General features: G+C 44.3%; 1 protein-coding gene across 1 annotated transcript in view; it reads left to right on the plus strand.

Moving 5' to 3' along the window:
* The window catches only part of ATP2B1 (ATPase plasma membrane Ca2+ transporting 1), a gene marked incomplete in the record, with an annotated part of 2275481 nt that overhangs the window by 2109653 nt on the left and 147977 nt on the right, over positions 1–17851 (plus strand). Inside the window, 2 exon segments of the mRNA XM_044087859.1 lie at positions 16971–17153; positions 17297–17455. Coding sequence (XP_043943794.1) covers positions 16971–17153; positions 17297–17455 — 342 coding nt within the window.

The raw sequence follows: 17851 nt of genomic DNA on the forward strand, positions 1-17851 counted from the left end.
ACTAAAGCCTCCAATCAGGAATCCTCCTCCTCAGTGGGATCTAAATTTAGTGCTGACATCCTTGATTCTTCCCCCTTTCGAGCCAGCTGTTTCTTGTTCCCTGAAATATCTTTCTTGGAAAACTTTATTCCTAGTGGCTATTACATCTGCCAGGAGGGTGTCTGAACTTCATGCTCTTTCGGTTCGACCCCCCTATTTGATTTTTCACAAAGACAGAGTATCTTTGAGAACCAATCCATCCTTTTTACCTAAGGTCGCTTCAAAGAACAATCTGAATCAATCCATTGATCTCCCTGTATTTTTTCCTAACTATTCAGATAGAGCCGAACAAAACTACATTATCTTGACGCCCACCGTCAGCTTAGATATTATTTGGACAGAACAAAAAAATTTAGAAAATCTGATCAACTTTTTGTTTCCTATGCGGATAATAAAAAAGGCCTTCCTGTTTCTAAAGTGACTTTGTCCAGATGGCTTTCTTCGGTCATCACTGAAATTTATACGATCAGGGGAAAACAGCTGTGCTCAAAACCTAAAGCACATTCAACTAGGAGTTTAGCTACTTCTACAGCTTTTCAAGCTAGACTGCCTTTGGACACTATTTGTGCAGCGCCACTTGGGCCACTCCTCACACTTTTGTTTCCCATTACAAATTGGACTTGGCCTCCAGGGACAGAGCCAGTTTTGGCTCTACAGTCCTCAAGAGTTTGTTCCATTGAGCCACCCAGGATAGAGGTGCTAGGGACGCGGTCCCATCAAGCAAGAATGAAGGCGAGATTGACAACTTAACATTAAGAAGTTATGTACCTACCATAACGTTCCATGTTAGTTGTCTTCTCTCGCCTTCTTTCTTGCGACCCTCCCTCCTTCCCCCTGGCCTGGACAGACCTTGTATAAGAAACTATTATGCTAAAGACCATTCAGACCTGGTCCTTTTTCCATCTGTAAGTTTCTTCTTCCTTTGGGAAGTATTTTATGCTTGGTGTTATTGCCCTTTGTCAACAAACGAGATCTGGGTACTTACTGCCTTGCATCATGGGATATGGGGCTGCCTCGAGCTGGTAAAAGGAGTTCTCGAGCTAAAGCAAGTGCCGAGTCGGAGCCGAGGATCGGCTCCGAACCCATCAGGCAAGAAAGAAGGCGAGAGAAGACAACTAACATGGAACGTTATGGTAGGTACATAACTTCTTATTTTTTGTTGTGGCCCTCTGAAGCCCTCTGATTGTATGTGGTTGCAGATGCTGTTGAACGGTCTTTGGATCCATTGGCTTTGTACCCGCACCATTGACAGAGGATCCCCTCCTCAGACCTGGGGTCCTCTGGTCCAGAGGCAGCACATCACCTGGAGTGAGCAAAGTTGTTCTCCAATCTGGTTCTTTTGAATCCAGGGCAGTATTCCAGGCTTGGATTGCTCGGGTCTGAAAATTTTTTGGATCCTCCAGTTTATTTTCTTTTTTGCTGCCCTTCAGTTTTGCTCCTCAAAAGGAGGCTTGCAGCAGTCCATGGAGTACAGTAACCTGAAACAGATGGATGACATCTGCTTTGGGGACTGAGTTTAGTGCTTTTAAGGGGGATTTATCAAGATGACAAAATTTAGGATAGTGTGAGTATACATGGGTACTTAAACATCCATCAAGTGTGTTCACTGTGCTTGAATCTGCTCCTGGAAGGAGACATATAGTCATCTAGATTATGGTCATTGATTTGTTGTTTAATGTACCTGGTAGAGGCTACCATTAGTACAGGATGGGTTGGTGGCTGGTTTATTCCTCCTCTTCCCCACTTATCATATATTTGCCCAGTTTCTTTGAGCTTTACTGTTCCTTTCCTATATGTAGGGGTCTTCAGCAGGCATAGGTTCTGAACGTCAGAGCTGTCTAAACTCTGTGGAGGTGTTCCCAGAGACTGGTTCCTTTTCATAGCCCAGTCACAGTAGTCGCACAGATTTTGATCCCTCCTGCATGGTTCCACCATGATATCCAAATTTCCTGGCCACTGAAACTTTATGACAGAAGGCCAAGTCTTTATCATCTTTCTCATTCTTCTTATGTATCCCATGTGGAGTTCCTTTCTGCCCACCCCCTTCTCAAGGCTTACAAGGTATTATACATGGATAGATGTCCTGTTCATATGCTGCTGTATTCATGACATCAGGGAGTTTGCCTCTGGTGAACTCTTGGATGTTGGTCATAAACGGACATCGGGTATAAAGCAGACGTCAGCACACACCTCTTCAGAACTTCACTGTCGCCTGTGCGACTCCCAGCTCCAGTCGTCATGTTGCCAGTAGAAGTGTTTCTTCATCCAACTTCAGATAAGTACCCCTTATGGGTTTTATATTTATTACTTGCTACTGTTTTGGCATACATGTCCAGTAGGAAGGGCATGTGTAGGTGTGGAAGGCAAATTCCACACAAGGATTCTCATGAGCTCTGCCTATTCTGCCTAGGCCGTGAACACAACCATACCACCTATAGTATTTGTCAGGCCTTTGAACCCAAGACCCTCCGAAGCCATCTCGCAGCCTTAAAACTATACCTTGAAAATCAGAGACTCAAAGTCTAGCTTACAGGATGGACCCTGATGTCAGAACCCTCAGATAAGCCCCAGTCAAGAAGGCCAAAAAAAAAGTAGGCCCGAACAGACTGCTGCACCCTCCACTCCAGCCATTGCTTTCAAGGCTAGTGAAGGCCCAGAGTCTGAGCTGGAGTCCTTGGAACTTTCTTTGGCAGAAAGAGGGAATCTCAGGGGTCCGATTCGGTCGCTGAGGGGGGACCCAAGGCCCATTATATCCAAGGGTCCGCATGGTGCCTCCCAAATCATAGTATGTGAGGACATAGTCTCTGATGTAGTGGAGTGTCAGATGGCATCTGGCCCTCCCACCCTCCACTGCATGTCTGAATCCTCTCTCCCAGACACCCATATGAAGAGGAAACAGAAAACTAAACCTATTTCTCAACCTCTGCTTGCTTCAACTGTTGAACAGCCTCCAGATTGGTAGGCCTTCACCCAAAGCCTGCTCAATGCCTTTCTGGTCTTGCATCAGGGCCCAACACCTGCACAGGCCCCCATGCACTCTACCCCTAAGGGGCCTGCTCTGGACTTCCCTTCCGCAGAAGAGATTCATCAGATGATGAGTCCCTAACCTATACTTCTCAAATCTCTTTTCCTCTGGGATATGCATTACCAGAGGAGGAGTCCAATGGCACGGACTCCCCTGGTGAAGACCTCACCTTTGGTGAGACCATCACCAAAATGCAAACTTTTTTTTCAAATTTGACAGCAGTCAGGTCACTGAGACTCAAAAGAGATACTATGAACTCCTACTACTGGAGTCTCCCAGCTCTTGTGCTGTATGCCCTGCTTTTCTGGATGCCTTCTTGGCTGCTTAAAAAACCCTGACTCGCACCCCCCCCCAGCACCCAAGTATCCGTACAGATTCTATAAGGTGCCCGAGGAGGCGACCTTCCTGTATGAAGCCCTTTCTGCAGACCCTACAGTTATTTAAAAGTTGCCACCATTCTCTTCTCTACTGCCCTCTGATAGAGGGCAGAATGATGGAACATCTGGGAAAGAAAGCTTGTACTTCTGCCACCCTAGCAGTAAGAGCAATCGACTACCAGATCCACATGGCCAAATATTCCTTGGCTGTCTTGGAAGATGTGGTCAAGCATCTGGGAGAGCTCCCTGACTCCCCTGCTAAAGCCAAGATTTCCTCTCTCCTGTACTCCTGCACACAAGTGACCAAACAGTCCAAGTGCAGCTGCGACGCTGTAGAAGCATCTGCAAGAGCTGCCACCTCTGGATCTGTCATCAGGAGGTACTCCTAATTAAAATTGCAACCTCTCCCTGATGACATCAAACCAAGCTTCTAGATGCCCCCCTGGATAACAAAATCTGTTTGAATCAACTACTGCTGAACTCTTTAAGACCCTCCAGACCAAAGGCAAGGAATTGCAGGAATTGAGACGTATCTTTGTCGCCCCAGTTGCACTGTTTCAGGGAAACTACCAAGCTAAATCTTTTTTGTTAGGGCCTCAACTAAAAGAATGCAAGCTAAACCTAGAAAGGACCACAGGAAGCAGCACTCTTCCAAGTCTCTCTCTTCTACTCCACCCTCTAAACAGTCCTTTCAGGAAAAGCCTGGTAGTCTGTGACTACCACACCCTCCACCCAGACACCTCTCTTTCCATGCGTCTCTCCCTCTCCCTTCCTGCTTGGAAGCAGGTTACCCAGGATTCCTGGGTCTTATCGATCATAAAACAGGGATACTTCATGACCTGGGAAACCAGACACTCTCCCAAAGGCATCCCTCTTCTGCCCAGAGACCAAATCCCACTCTTCCCTCCAGTCCTGCAGGAACTTCTGACTCAAGGAACCATTCAAGAGGTCCTGCCCTCTGCAAGAGGGAAGGGATTTTACTCAAGAATTTTTCTGGTCCCCAGGAAGGAAGATCCGTCGAGGTCCATCCTGTACCTATCCCACCACAACACCTTCCTCCAAGTCCCCTCCTTCAGAACCCTCTCTCTCTCCTTACCTTTCTTTCACTCATTTTGCCTCAGGCATTCTTAGTGTTCTTGGGCATAAAGGACACCTACTTGCACATCCCTATTCATCCCCTATTCAGGAACCACCTCTGCTTTTCAGTGGATTCTGCACGCTATCAGTTTTGTGCTTTACCCTTTGGTCTTTCTACGGCCCCAAGAGTATTTACAAAATGTCTGTCCCCAGTCATGGCTTTTGCCAAGATGAAGGGACTGTAGCTTTTTCCCTGTCTAGACATCCTTATCCAGGCTACTTCAAGTTCCATGGCCTTGCAACACCTGCAGTTCACCATTTCTGTCCTTACAGGTCTGGGAGACACCCTCTCAGGATCAGGTGTTTCTAGGATGTCAGATTCTGACAAATGGAAATGATGGCTTGCCAGCCACCAGAAAAGATCATGACCCTCACATCTTTCTTCCAGGGAATCCTTCCCCTCAAAACCATCTCAGCCAGGGAATTCCTCAGGATCTTAGGATTCATGGCCTACACTATCCCCATGGTCCACCTAGCAAGGCTACACGTGAAGAAGTTTCAGTGGTATCTGAGAAATATCTAGAAACAACACCTACATCCTCTAGAGTTCACTACCCCCATACTTCATTGCCTGTCTAAGGAACTGAAGTGGTGGAATTCCCAGATTCAGTCAAATCTGGGCCTGCCCCTACAGCCCACACACCCAAACCATGACCTCTTCACAGATGCTTCAAACCCAGGCTGGGGAGCAACCCTAAGACACTGTAGAGTGCAGATTGCATGGACCCCCACTCAACAGAAGGAGCATATCAATATGAAGGAAATGAGAGTCTTGATGCTAGCTTTGGATATTTTCAATGGTCAACTTCTCACAGGCGCCCTGAGGTGGTACACAGACAACACCACTGTGCTGAGGTACATCAACAAAGAGTGGGGATAAGGTCATACCTCCTGTGCAGACTAGTACTGCAGGCTTGGGAAATAGCACTGGAGAAACAAATCCTTCTCCAAGCAGTATATATCCCCTCCGCAGACAATGTGATGGCAGATTCCTTGAGCAGGACCATGACCCCTGTCTCACGAATGGATACTGAATAGGGAAGTGTTTCTGGACCAAGTCCATTGATGGGGTATTCCGAATGTGGATCTTGTCGCCTCCCCCATGAACAGACAGCTCCCGACCTTCTGCTGCAGGGCACCTCACCAAGAGGCTTGGAAGGTGGATGCTCTATCAATCTCTTGTAAGGGGATCTATGCATATGCACCCTCCTCCATTCGAAGAGTCCTCCTGAAAATTCAAAAGAAACAGCCTCAAATCTTGCTGGTGACTTCCTACTGGCCAAGCCAGCATTGGTTTCCCCTACTATTTCACCTAGCCAAGGGCAATCACCACAAGTTACCCCAGAGAATGGACCTGCTCACACAGGACAAGGGAACACTCTTACACCCTCGACTTCCCACATTGAACCTCACATTGTGGGTGATAGGACGTTGATTCCCTTCAGACACCTGTATACAGAAGACGTGATCCAGGTGGCCAGAAAACCAACTACTAGAAAATCTTACTTCTTAAAGTGGAAGAGATTTTTCCTTATGGTGTCAGAAAAACAACCTACAACCACTGATGGCAGAGCCCCCAGTGGTCTTGTCCTACCTGTGTGACCTTATGAAATCCGGACTTTCATACTCCTCCATTAAAATTCTGTTACACCAACCATGATAAGTCACTCCCAGCAGCAGTTGGGGCACAGTCAACCAGGGCAGTGTCTTTTCAGGGGCTTTCCATAAAGGATTGGACACAGCTGCTATCCTAGAGGCAGCTACTTGGTCCTCAGTTCTCACTTTCATCAGACACTACAAACTGGATATGGTCTCTAAAGCCAGAGCAGGATTTGCCAAAACCATCCTTCGTGGGTTTGTGGAAACTGCTTCTGGTCTGCCTCCCCTCCACTAGGACAGGAGCTTTTGCACTCTCCCTAATGTCATGAATACAGCAGCATATGAATAGACGGACATAGTATTGTTGTGTAAAAACTTACCATAACCTTAGATGTCCTATTTTTCTATATGCTGCTGTATAGCTTTCCACCCAGCCTTCCCCTTCACACTTGCTGATTCCAGTTTCCTGGAGTAACCACTCCATAGTCGCTGATTCCGGCGGCATTCAGTTCTGAAGAGGTGTGTGCTGACATCCGCTTTATATCTGATGTCTGTTTACGACCGACATCCGAGAGAGGCGCAGGACGTCATGAGCACCCTGGCAGTAGCATTTAACTTTTGTATAACGGCCTGACGTGCGAGAGTTCACCAGAGGCAAACTCCCCTGTGTTATGGATACAGCAGCACATAGAAGAGAGGGACATCTAAGGTTATGATAAGTTCTTGCACAACAATACTTTATGGTGCAGTCCTACCAACCATTCCATTCAAAGATGATTGGATGTGCTCTATACCTTTACAGGGCACATTCTATTACATCATTGCACCAAGTGTTCCAGGAAACTGCAGCATTTTCAGTGGGTAATCTGTCACTTCCAGTTCAAAAATCTGTCCTTCGGACTTGCTGCATCCTCCACTGTTTTTCCCGTGTATGGCAGTAGTGGCTGCTCACCTGCAGTTCAGAGAATTTTGGGTATTTTTTTGTATGTCTACTTCTGCTTTGTTATGGTTCCAAGAGGTTCCAGCTAATTCAACCTGGGTATTACTGGCCTTGAGACTTTAGATCCCTAGGCATTACTGTTGATCTGGCATGATACAAAATTGAAATTCAAAAGTGCTGACTTCTATGCTACAACCAAGTGGCATCTATGATTAGCCACGGCGTCATATCTCCAAGAAATGTAAGGTGGAACTCACTGTCTTTTCCATCCCCTGCAACAAGTTTAATTCTGAAAACTTGTGTACCACCTTTGTGCAGCCCTTTTTCTGCTCTTGTGAATCCAGTTTACTAAAGCCTTTGGTGGTAGACCCGGTCAAACTCCCCTCTTTAGGTGGACTGCTGTTTTACCCCCCCAGCCCCACACACCACATTCCACTGTCCATTAGGAGTAGCAGGGATGGTTCAGGTGACATCCCTTTACAAGCTAGTAGTCTTTCCTGGAGACTAGGTGACATGACAGAGTTGTAGAGATAACAGCAGTCCCTTTCTTGCCTTGCAAAATTTTCATGGTATCCTCCTTGTGGCATCTATTCCAGTGCACTCCGACAACATACTTGTATCTTAGTATATCATCATACAGGGAGGCACATGATGTTCTTCGTGTTTCACTGTTGCAGTCATTACATTTGTGTAATCTGCTGGCAGGTTGCCCTCAGTCGGCCTGATTAACAAAGTCTTGGGTCTTGCATCAGTTGCTGTCCCTTCTTTCATGACGTCAGGTCGTCAGGGGTATAAAACATGCAGCCAATGTCATTACCTCAGTCTTTCTTGCTGTGCGGTGCCCGAAGCAGAAGCAGTTCGCAAGTGCCGGTCGGCCAACTCCTGAAATTTTTGTTTTTGAGTTTCAGAACCGAAGTCTTCCACTTAAAGCTAAGTACCCCGTTGGGGAAACTTTTTCTTGCTCCTTACCGATGTCAGTAAAAGTTAATAATTGCATTACTTCTGGAAAGCAAATACCTCATAAAGATTTATATCTGTACTGTATTCCTTGCCTAGGCCCCCACCACGACGTACCTTGCTGTCGGTTTTGTGCTTTATTTAATCAGCGCACTATCCGTCGTCGGTACATTTTTGCCTCTAAATATTTCGGTTCTTGGTTTAATTATCCAGAAATGACGTCGGTTAGCCGTCCAACTACCGGAATTTTGAAAAAACGCAAAGATAAAGACAGAGACAGGCCGTTGAGGTCCAAAACTGCCCATAACTCTTCTCCTAAGCCAGTCGCCAGTTCGCCGGTACTCAGTGAGGCCCTTTCGCAGCCCCTGATACCCGCTATTTCTGACTCGCAGGCCTCGTCCGGTATGCCGCGAGATACTTCATCTATGGAACCTGTGGATGTCTCTACCTTGGATGGGTCTGGAGCCGCTGTGCAGGTACCGGCTTCTGAGGGTGTATTCAGGCCTACAGACTTGCGTATTAAACCAACTCCACCTTCAATACTCAGGCCTAAATCTCGATCTATGTCGAAAAAAACGACGCCCAGGCCACATGTTCAGGCCGCTATGCCTAAAAAACAAATGGTAAAAATGGCTGAAGATCTAATTACTCTAATCAGGGGTAGTCAACCCCCCCCCCCCCTTCTAAGAGGCCTAGGCCTGAGCTTGACTATAAATCTTTTGATCAGGATTCTGTTTCTTCTGACTCTTCAAATGACCTGGATTTGTCCATACCTACTTATGAAGATTCTGATGCAGAGGATTCCATTCCCTCTGCTTCCCCCCCTGAGGATTTCTCATTTGGTGAAACTTTACATACCTTAAGGGAGCATTTCCACTGGGAAAGTCAGGAATTCTCTGATTCAAAAAAGAGGCTTAGGGATTTTCTTCTTTTACCTCAGCATAGGCCTTTGGCTATACCTCCTGTACTAGACATTGTTGTTGATGTGTTTTCGGAATCCAATATGGCCCCTGATTCACTGCCTCCAGCTCCTTGTAAACCTGACAGATACTACAGAGTTCCTGAGTCCCACAAGTTCCTTTTCAAAAATCCTGTTGCAGATCCTGAAACCATTTCTCAAGGGCCTAAGGGCATTAAGGCTTCTACTGCTAAAAATCCTACCCCTTCTGATAGAGACTCCAGGGCGCTGGATAGATGGGGTAAAAAGGTTTATACTTCTGCAACCTTGGCTATCAGGGCTTTAAACTGCCAATTTCATATGTTAAAATATCAACAGCACATTATTGGACTGCTGAAAGAGAAAATTATGTTGATTTCTGACTATGTGGAAAATAAAGATTTACAGGATTTATTGCACTCTGCTGAACAAGTTGGAAAACCTACTTTGCAATGTGGTTTTGATTCTTTAGAGGCCTCTTGCAGGGCTGCTGTTACTGGGTCTGTGCTTAGAAGGCATGCTTGGCTTAAGGAACAATCTCTGCCTGATCATGTTAAAGCAAAATTGTTGGATGCGCCTTTAAATCAGGACCGCCTGTTTGGCAATAAGGCTGAAGAAGTTTTAAAAAAGATGGAAGATAAAGCTAAATCTATGCAAACTGTAAAATATTTCTTACAAGTGCTACCTCCAAGATTTAGTAGGCACTGGCCTACCAAGAATTAGTCCTTTCCAGCTCCTTCCAGATCCTCTCAAGCCAAATCCAGACACAGCAAAAGCACCAGGTTTCAGTCCCAGGGGACTCTCAGACCTAAGAAATGGGGGGCCTCCACTTCCAAATCTGGAAATAGCAAGACACCCCCATATGGTAAACAGTCTTAATGACTTTTCTTTAAAATTACCAAGCACTTATCTTTCAGCCGCCCCTTTGGGGGGAAAGATTGCTTTTCATGCAAGAAACTGGGAACTCGTAACCCAGGACAAATGGGTTTTAAATATAGTGTCCCAGGGATACAGATTTCATTTCCACACGTTGCCAACACCAAACGGGTGGCCAGACCTACCCCCAAATCAGTGGGCAGAAGTTCAGAAACAAGTACTTTCCCTCTTAAACATGGGGGCTATTCAACCGGTACCAGAAGAGGAAAAGGGACAAGGTTTCTATTCCAGGCTTTTCCTGGTACCCAGAAAAGACAAATTGTGGCATCCAATTCTGGACCTGTCTACTCTAAACACCTTTCTGGATGTTCCAAAATTCAAAATGCTGACTCTTCACCAGTTACTTCCTATGCTAGGCAAAGATGCCTGGTTGGCAATTCTAGATTTAAAAGAAGCTTACCTGCATATCCCAATCAGGGAATCTTGCAGAAGATACTTACGCTTCAAAGCAGGCTACTTGCATTATAGTTCACTGCACTGCCCTTTGGCTTGTCTACTGCGCCCAGGGTATTCACAAAGTGCCTAGCTCCAGTAATTGCATTTTGCAGGCAAAGAAATATTCAAATATATCCATACCTGGACGATTGTCTAATTCAGGCAGAAAACCAGGCCATACTTCTAAATCATCTGGCATTTGTAAAAAGAGTTCTAACTTGTCTAGGGTACACCATAACCGAAAAGAAATCACAACTGGTACCCTCTCAACAGATTACATTCCTAGGTGCAAGCTTGAATACAACTGCCCAGATGGCTTTCCTCGCGCCAGAAAAGCAAATTCTTTTGGTAACTTACTTCAAACAAGTGGCCACAAAAACCCTGCTATCTGCAAAACAAATACTGCAAGCCTTGGGGTTCATGGCCTCCTGCATTCTTCTAATTCCATATCCAAGACTGCATATGAGGAAACTTCAGTGGTACTTAAAAAGTCTACGGAGTCAACATTGTCACAGCCTGGAAACAATGATTCGTATCATACCTTGCCTACGCCTGAATTTCCTTTGGTGGGCAGAGGCCTGCCACCAAAACAAGGGACTGCCATTCACGCTACCCCCTGCCGCCCAAACCCTAACTACAGATGCATCAGAGTATGCATGGGGGGCTCACCTGGCAGGGAAGTGCATTCAGGGCAAATGGACTCCAAATCAAATGCACTTACATATCAAAAAGAAATGTTAGCTGTACAAAATGCTCTGACAGCCTTCAAGGACTACATTCTTCCAGGGCAACTAATGGTAAAGACGGACAATACTACGGTTATGTGGTAGATAAACAAACAGGGGGTACACCATGGCATTGTGGAACACGGCCTTGAGCTACCAAGTGTACCTACAAGCTCAATTCCTGCCAGGAAAATTAAATACACTGGCAGATGGACTAAGCAGAAATCTCATGGACCCACAAGAGTGGAGACTGGAACCACGAATTTTCAACATCTTGACAAGCAAATGGGGGAGCCCAGACATAGATCTATTTGCCTCCCCCCCGGAACTACCAGTTGGACAAATTTTGCACAAGGATTCCACACAAAAAAGACTGGAAAGTGGATGTTCTGTCCTTCAGCTGGAAAAGCCTATCAGTCTCTGCCTTTCCCCCTCTGCCTCTACTGTGCAAAAATCTGTTAAAAGTCAAACAGGACAAACCAAGAATGATTTTGATTGCTCCAGACTGGCCACGCCAACACTGGTACCCGGTCCTGCGCAGTGTGTCACAAATGTCACCCTGGCACCTGCCTCAGCCACCTTCCTTACTGTCTCAGCAGGAGAACCAGATTCTGCACCCTCAGCTCCCAACATTGAACCTTGCAGCTTGGCTAATCACTTAAATTCACCCTTGGCATCCCTCAACAAACCTGTGATGGATGTCATCTTGGAGGCGAGAAGACCTAGTACTAGAAAATCTTATGATGACAAATGGAAAAGATTCTGTGCTTGGAATCAATCTCAAGGAATGAGCACAGCAGCACCCAATTTAACTCAGATTTTACAATACTTAACTGAGATGCTTCACAAGGGCCTGTCTTTTTCCTCCATTAAAATCCACGCCTCAGCCAGTTCAGCTCATTATAACACAGAACCTCCCCTCTTCTCTCATCCGCTGCTCAAGCAGTACCTCAGAGGGGCCAAAAACTTGAGACCACCCAGAAGAGCTCCAACCCCTGCCTGGGACCTTAACTTTGTATTGGAGAAACTCACTCTACCTCCTTTCGAGCCAGCTGCTACTGCAGACTTAAAATTTCTTACTTGGAAAACAGCCTTCCTTCTATCAATCACTTCAGCTAGACGGATATCTGAGTTACAGGCCCTTATGGCAGTGGAGCCTTTCATCATCTTTCATGCGGACTGAGTGTCACTCAGGACCAGTCCATCCTTAATGCCCAAGGTAGTATGCAGTGTGACTCTTAATCAGTCCATTCATTTGACAACTTTCTTTCCCAATCCACAAAACAAAGGGGAACGGATTCTGCATTCATTGGATGTGCACAGACAACTTGGATTCTACTTGGACAGGACTAAAACTCGAAGAAAATCTGAACAACTGCTGGTAGTGTTTGCTGCAGGGGCAGAGGGAAAGGCTATTTCAAAACAAACCATTTCTAAATGGATAAGCCATTGCATTAATTTCTGCTATAAGCACCATGGAAAACCTGTCCCCCGGGGGATCAGATCTCATTCCACCAGGGCTGCATCTACTTCTGCAGCTTTTCTCAGAGGTGTTCCTACCAGGAATATTCTAGAAGCTGCTACCTGGAGTTCAGTTCATACTTTCACCAAGCATTATCATTTACCAATTTTCTCTAAATCCAGAGCTGGCTTTGCCACTGCTGACTTGCAGGGCCTTATAGTTAGTCCTAATGCTGTATAAATTCATCCTCCCAACCATAGCTTTGGGAATCTACCCAAATGTAATGACTGCAACAGTGAAACACGAAGGACATAGTACAGTTGTGTACACTTCCCATAAATGTAGATATTTGAGTGTATTCACTGTTGCAGTCCTGGTTACCCTCCCTCCAGCCCCCTGTTTTTCTCTTGACTATGCGTCAACTTTCTGTTACTATGCTTAAAAGCCATTTTGGTTTATTTTCTTTTGGTTGGAGGTATATTTTTGTGTTTTAAATATTATTTTGTTCTCCAATTCAGGTGGCACCTGACATCTGGGGCAAGAAAAACTGAGATAATGACGTCTGCATGTTTTATACCCCTGACGACCTGACATCATGGAAGAAGGGACAGCAACCGACGCAGGACCCAAGACTTAGTTTATCAGGCCAACTGAGGGCAACCTGCCAGCAGATTGCCCAAATGTAATGACTGCAACAGTGAATACGCTCAAACATCTACATTTATGGTAAGTGTACACAACTGTACTTTCTGACCCCTTGTTCAGAGAAACCATGAACTCTTGACAAGGGGCTGTCTGTATAAGCTGCTTTTTCACAACAGTACACTTGCTGTGGAAATCGAACGCTTTGGTGTACAGTGTTGGTATGTCTAGTCTGGTTACTCATAAGTGGTCGCTCAATCAATTGCCAACATTTCTCTAACTTTATTTTTCCCTGTATTTACAAATACAGCAGATACTCTTCCTAATCCCTCCCTTGGGGTTTCTCCCAAAGAATGCTTGGTTCTGCTCTGAGACCATAGGTCTCCTTGTTTATTTCTACCTGTCTACCTTTGTTCCTGGAGAATCTGTAAACAAGCAAGTTGTAGAGCTCTGTCATTCTTTTATATGTATTGCTGTACTCATCTGGCATGCTCTCTCTCTCGCTCTTTATATTGGGTCTCATCTGGTATATTTTTATATTAAGCCCAGTCGAGATCTCTTAGTTCTCCCTTGGGAGATCTAGTATGCTGATCTCCTCGTCCCAAATCTGACTGTATGGTTTCTCTATTTCCAGTAGGTTCAAAACAGAACAGGCCATTTCCCTCATTCGTCACTTTAGTGATAGGTTCAGGAGCATACCTTTCATTGCTCTTAGTGTTATTTTTGTGTGTGTTGGAAAATTTCTTCCTGAGCCTCCTTTTTACTGGTTCTTTTCATCCAGTAGGACTGTTCAGGTAAGCAAATGTCAGAAGATACAGTAATCAATAAGTCTGATTGCGTGGCTTCCTGACCATTGGTTCTCTCTCATCTACTACCCCCCTTCCCTCTGTTCTTCTCGCTAGTTCTTTCTAGGAAATGACAAAGACAAATTTATTCTCTACTTTTGTTAAGATGAAACAAGTTATACCTCTGCGTCTCAATTAGTCTTGCAATCTATTTACCAGTCAGTCTGTTTTCAAGTCATGGCTAAGGTGATGAATACTTCAAAATAAAAAAAAAAAAAAGAGAGAGAGAGAGGCTCAGAGAATCGGTTCAACTACTTATCTCTGTTCACCTAGTCACTTAGGTTAAACTGGGTCGACCTACGCTACCAGATTGGATTGTAGTTGGTATTTTTATTATTTATTCCCTGACAGGTTCTCAGATGTCTTGCCCTCCTGAAAACCACTGTATCAGATCAATGGCCATTTCTTTCTGCCTTCTCCTTGAGGACTTCTTTGTTTGTATTTGCGTCTTTCGGCTTTTCTCGGTTAGGGGTCGCCACAACGGAACTCCGGTCTGCTAATGATTAGTTGATTTTTACATGCCGAGTTACCAGCCCTGATGCACAACCTTCAATGAAGGTACGCCCATTCACGCATGTCTCCACGCAGAAGATGCTCTAGCTGAGAATCGAACCGGGCAGCGTCTTACTGTGAGGCGACAACGCTACCGCAGCACTACCACCATGGAGTCCTTGAGGACTTCTTTCATAGTGGGAAATAGATTGTGTAGCTGTTAGCCAATATTTATCATCCCTTTCTGTTATCAATTATTTTTAAGTTGCGTTAAGATACCAACAGTACTGGAGATTTCAACAGCTGTGTATTTCCCTTTTCCTTCTAATTGCTTTGGTTAAACAAACCTATATACACATGCACACACATATATATGTATATATATGTGTGTGTGTGTGTGTATTATTCCTTCACACAGGATTGTGTTCTTGGGATGTCAACTAGGCACCATGTCAAAGAGCTTTTCTTCCACAGGAATAAATAATCTTTATCTGGATTTATCTCTAAGGTTTTCCACTCAAACTTTGGTCACTGCGAGGGAATATGTTATGATTTTGGGTCTTATGGCATCAATTCTCATTTTCCTGATACCTTTAACAAGACTTTGAGTGAGAATGATACAGTGGTATCTAAGATCGCTTTGATCCCAGCTTCAACAACCTTTATCTTTTCAAATCCCAGTGCTTGAGTTTTCCAGATGAGAAATCCTTTGCTGCAGACAATATCTTTAAATCCATTTTTCTCATTCTCCCTCCTTTCTTCAAAGCAGTCATTCACCACATATACTTTGGACTTTGCTTGGAGAGCAGTTTCTAGAGGGATAAGAGTGCAGGATGTGTGGGACTCCAAGAACAGAATATAAACACTTTACAAATATGTTTTCAACACAAACATCTGTACAAAGCAGTTTGATATACATATGACCTACAGTTCTAATACATTTGTAACACAATAATCTTATATAATTTGTTTGATATTCACAGATAACACGGAATTATTTACAACATTCCAGCTAACTGTGCTGGCAGTACCTACTTTTGTCACACTCACCATAGCAAAACTGTTTTAGACGGAGTGAAAGCCTACTCTTCTAGGGCCTTTGGTTCATCTATGTCTTTTTGGAAGGTTTGGATTCTAGAAGTGTTCTAGAATCTGCTACTTGGTCCTGTGTACGTACTTTTACAAGGCACCGAAGGGTGATTTATTTTCTAGGTCCCAATCAAGTTTTGCTAGGGCAATTCTCCAAGAGCTTCTGGACTCTTCTCCCAAATGTAATTAGCTAAGGATGATCTACCTGTACAGCTAAGGCAGTGATCAATATGATGAACGTAGTACAGCTGTGCAAGTAAAACTTGCCATAACTATAGGTATTCTACTGAGTACTGTTGCAACAGCCACTCCCCCCATCTCACTTACTTTTTGGTGTGTTTTTATAACAGTGTGTGGAGATTTTTTTTTTGTTGTTGCACCCAGCATTATCATTTCAGGGCTTAGCCTCCCTATCTCTGCTGGCCAGAAATTTTGAAAGGCTTTGTGCTCAAACTAGTCTTTTAGTCAACTCAGCTTTTGCTTGGCAATTTGGGCTCTTTGAAAGTGCCCTCAAACTTTGGAAGTTGGCCAGCTATTATATCCTTGGCAGGATATAATGCATATAGCTAAGGCTACTACTACAGTATTGATCATTCGAGCATCTACTGTTGTGGTTAAGTTTTACTTGCAGAACTGTACTTTTCTCTTTACAGAAAGCAGCACTTTTTTCTGGGGGGAGGGGGATTAGCCTTCCACAGATCCCTGAATGCTTTACAGAGCATTCTCCTATGCCCTCTGCCTGCGTAGCTGCATTGCAAACTGCTGCAAATGAGGCTCTCATGCTCAGGAAAGGGGAACCTCCTCTGCATATTAGTAGAAGTGGGAGGACCACAACAAAGCTTCTTGAGACCTTATTTCCCATTACATTGGGTTTTTTCATATGTACGTTTAACTCTACCACTTATGAAGTAGTGCAGAATGCCACATTGCAGCACCTTGCCTATACTTTTCTGCTGTGACTCTTAATTTAAGAAAGCTGGCATTGTAATGACAGCTGTAAGCAGTCATTGGTCCTGTAATGCCCATTTCTCATTTGGGAACATTCTGCAGTGTGAAAAACTCCCACCCCCTCCCCAAGCCTGTCCTGATCTGATTTTGAGGTATTGCTAAACTCTGATCACCAACAGAATAGACAGTGTCTCCCTGCCCGTGCACCGATAGCTCAATCAAAAGACAGCCATTTGCTATACAGAGTATGCATATTATTTTGCCCTTTCTACTATCATAGCTTTTTCCATGTAATGTTTACCACCATCCTCTTGTACACTCATTAATGGAATTTTAAATTGATTTTTGTTTGTTCTATATTCTGACACATCTGTATTTGTCCTAGGTCATTTCCACAATCCCAACAAGTCGCTTGAAGTTCCTTAAGGAAGCTGGACATGGCACACAGAAGGAGGAGATTCCTGAAGAGGAGCTGGCTGAAGATGTGGAAGAGATTGATTATGGTGAAAGAGAACTACGCCGTGGTCAGATTTTGTGGTTCAGAGGACTGAACAGAATTCAGACTCAGGTATGACTGCATCATGTTGTCTTTCAAACATTTTGTGCCAAGTACCTGGCCTTCGACATGTATCTTTAATTGCTTTCATCTTCCACTCTGAATTATTAAACTATCCTATAAAAAGTACTTTTTCTTTACTTTATGTGTTATAGATGGGATGGTCCTTTCTCTTGTTCTGTCTTTCTCTTGCTGAGCAAGCTGTCACAATCTCTGATTCCTTGCAGATGGATGTAGTGAATGCTTTCCAGAGTGGAGGTTCCTTTCAGGGAGCTCTAAGGCGACAATCCTCGATCACCAGCCAGCACCATGATGTAACAAATATTTCTACCCCTACACATGTAGTGTTTTCTTCTGCTACTTCTACTTCTGTGGGGTGTGAGTGTGTTTCCTAGTGCATGAATTAACACTTCCTTATCCATACATCTAACATTTCCCATTCTTTTTCAAGTACATTCAAACTCATTTCCGCAGGCTGTTGATGTGTTTGTTTTTTTATTGTTTTGTCTTGTTTTTTTCTTTCAAAAGGTTTACTAAGAATTATTTTTCCTCTGAGAGGGTTAGAAAATGAATCAAAACAGTGTATGCCGAGTGTACAGTACAAGAACCGTTAATCTGCATCCATTATGTTATATATACTTAGGTGGTTTGTTAAGAAACCAAGAAATCATAAATATTCGAGTATATGCCAGTGTTCACAGACATCATTT

The sequence above is a fragment of the Protopterus annectens genome, chromosome 11.part0, assembly GCF_019279795.1.
Source record: "Protopterus annectens isolate FY-2018-M chromosome 11.part0, PAN1.0, whole genome shotgun sequence".
Taxonomy (NCBI): Eukaryota; Metazoa; Chordata; order Ceratodontiformes; family Protopteridae; genus Protopterus; species Protopterus annectens.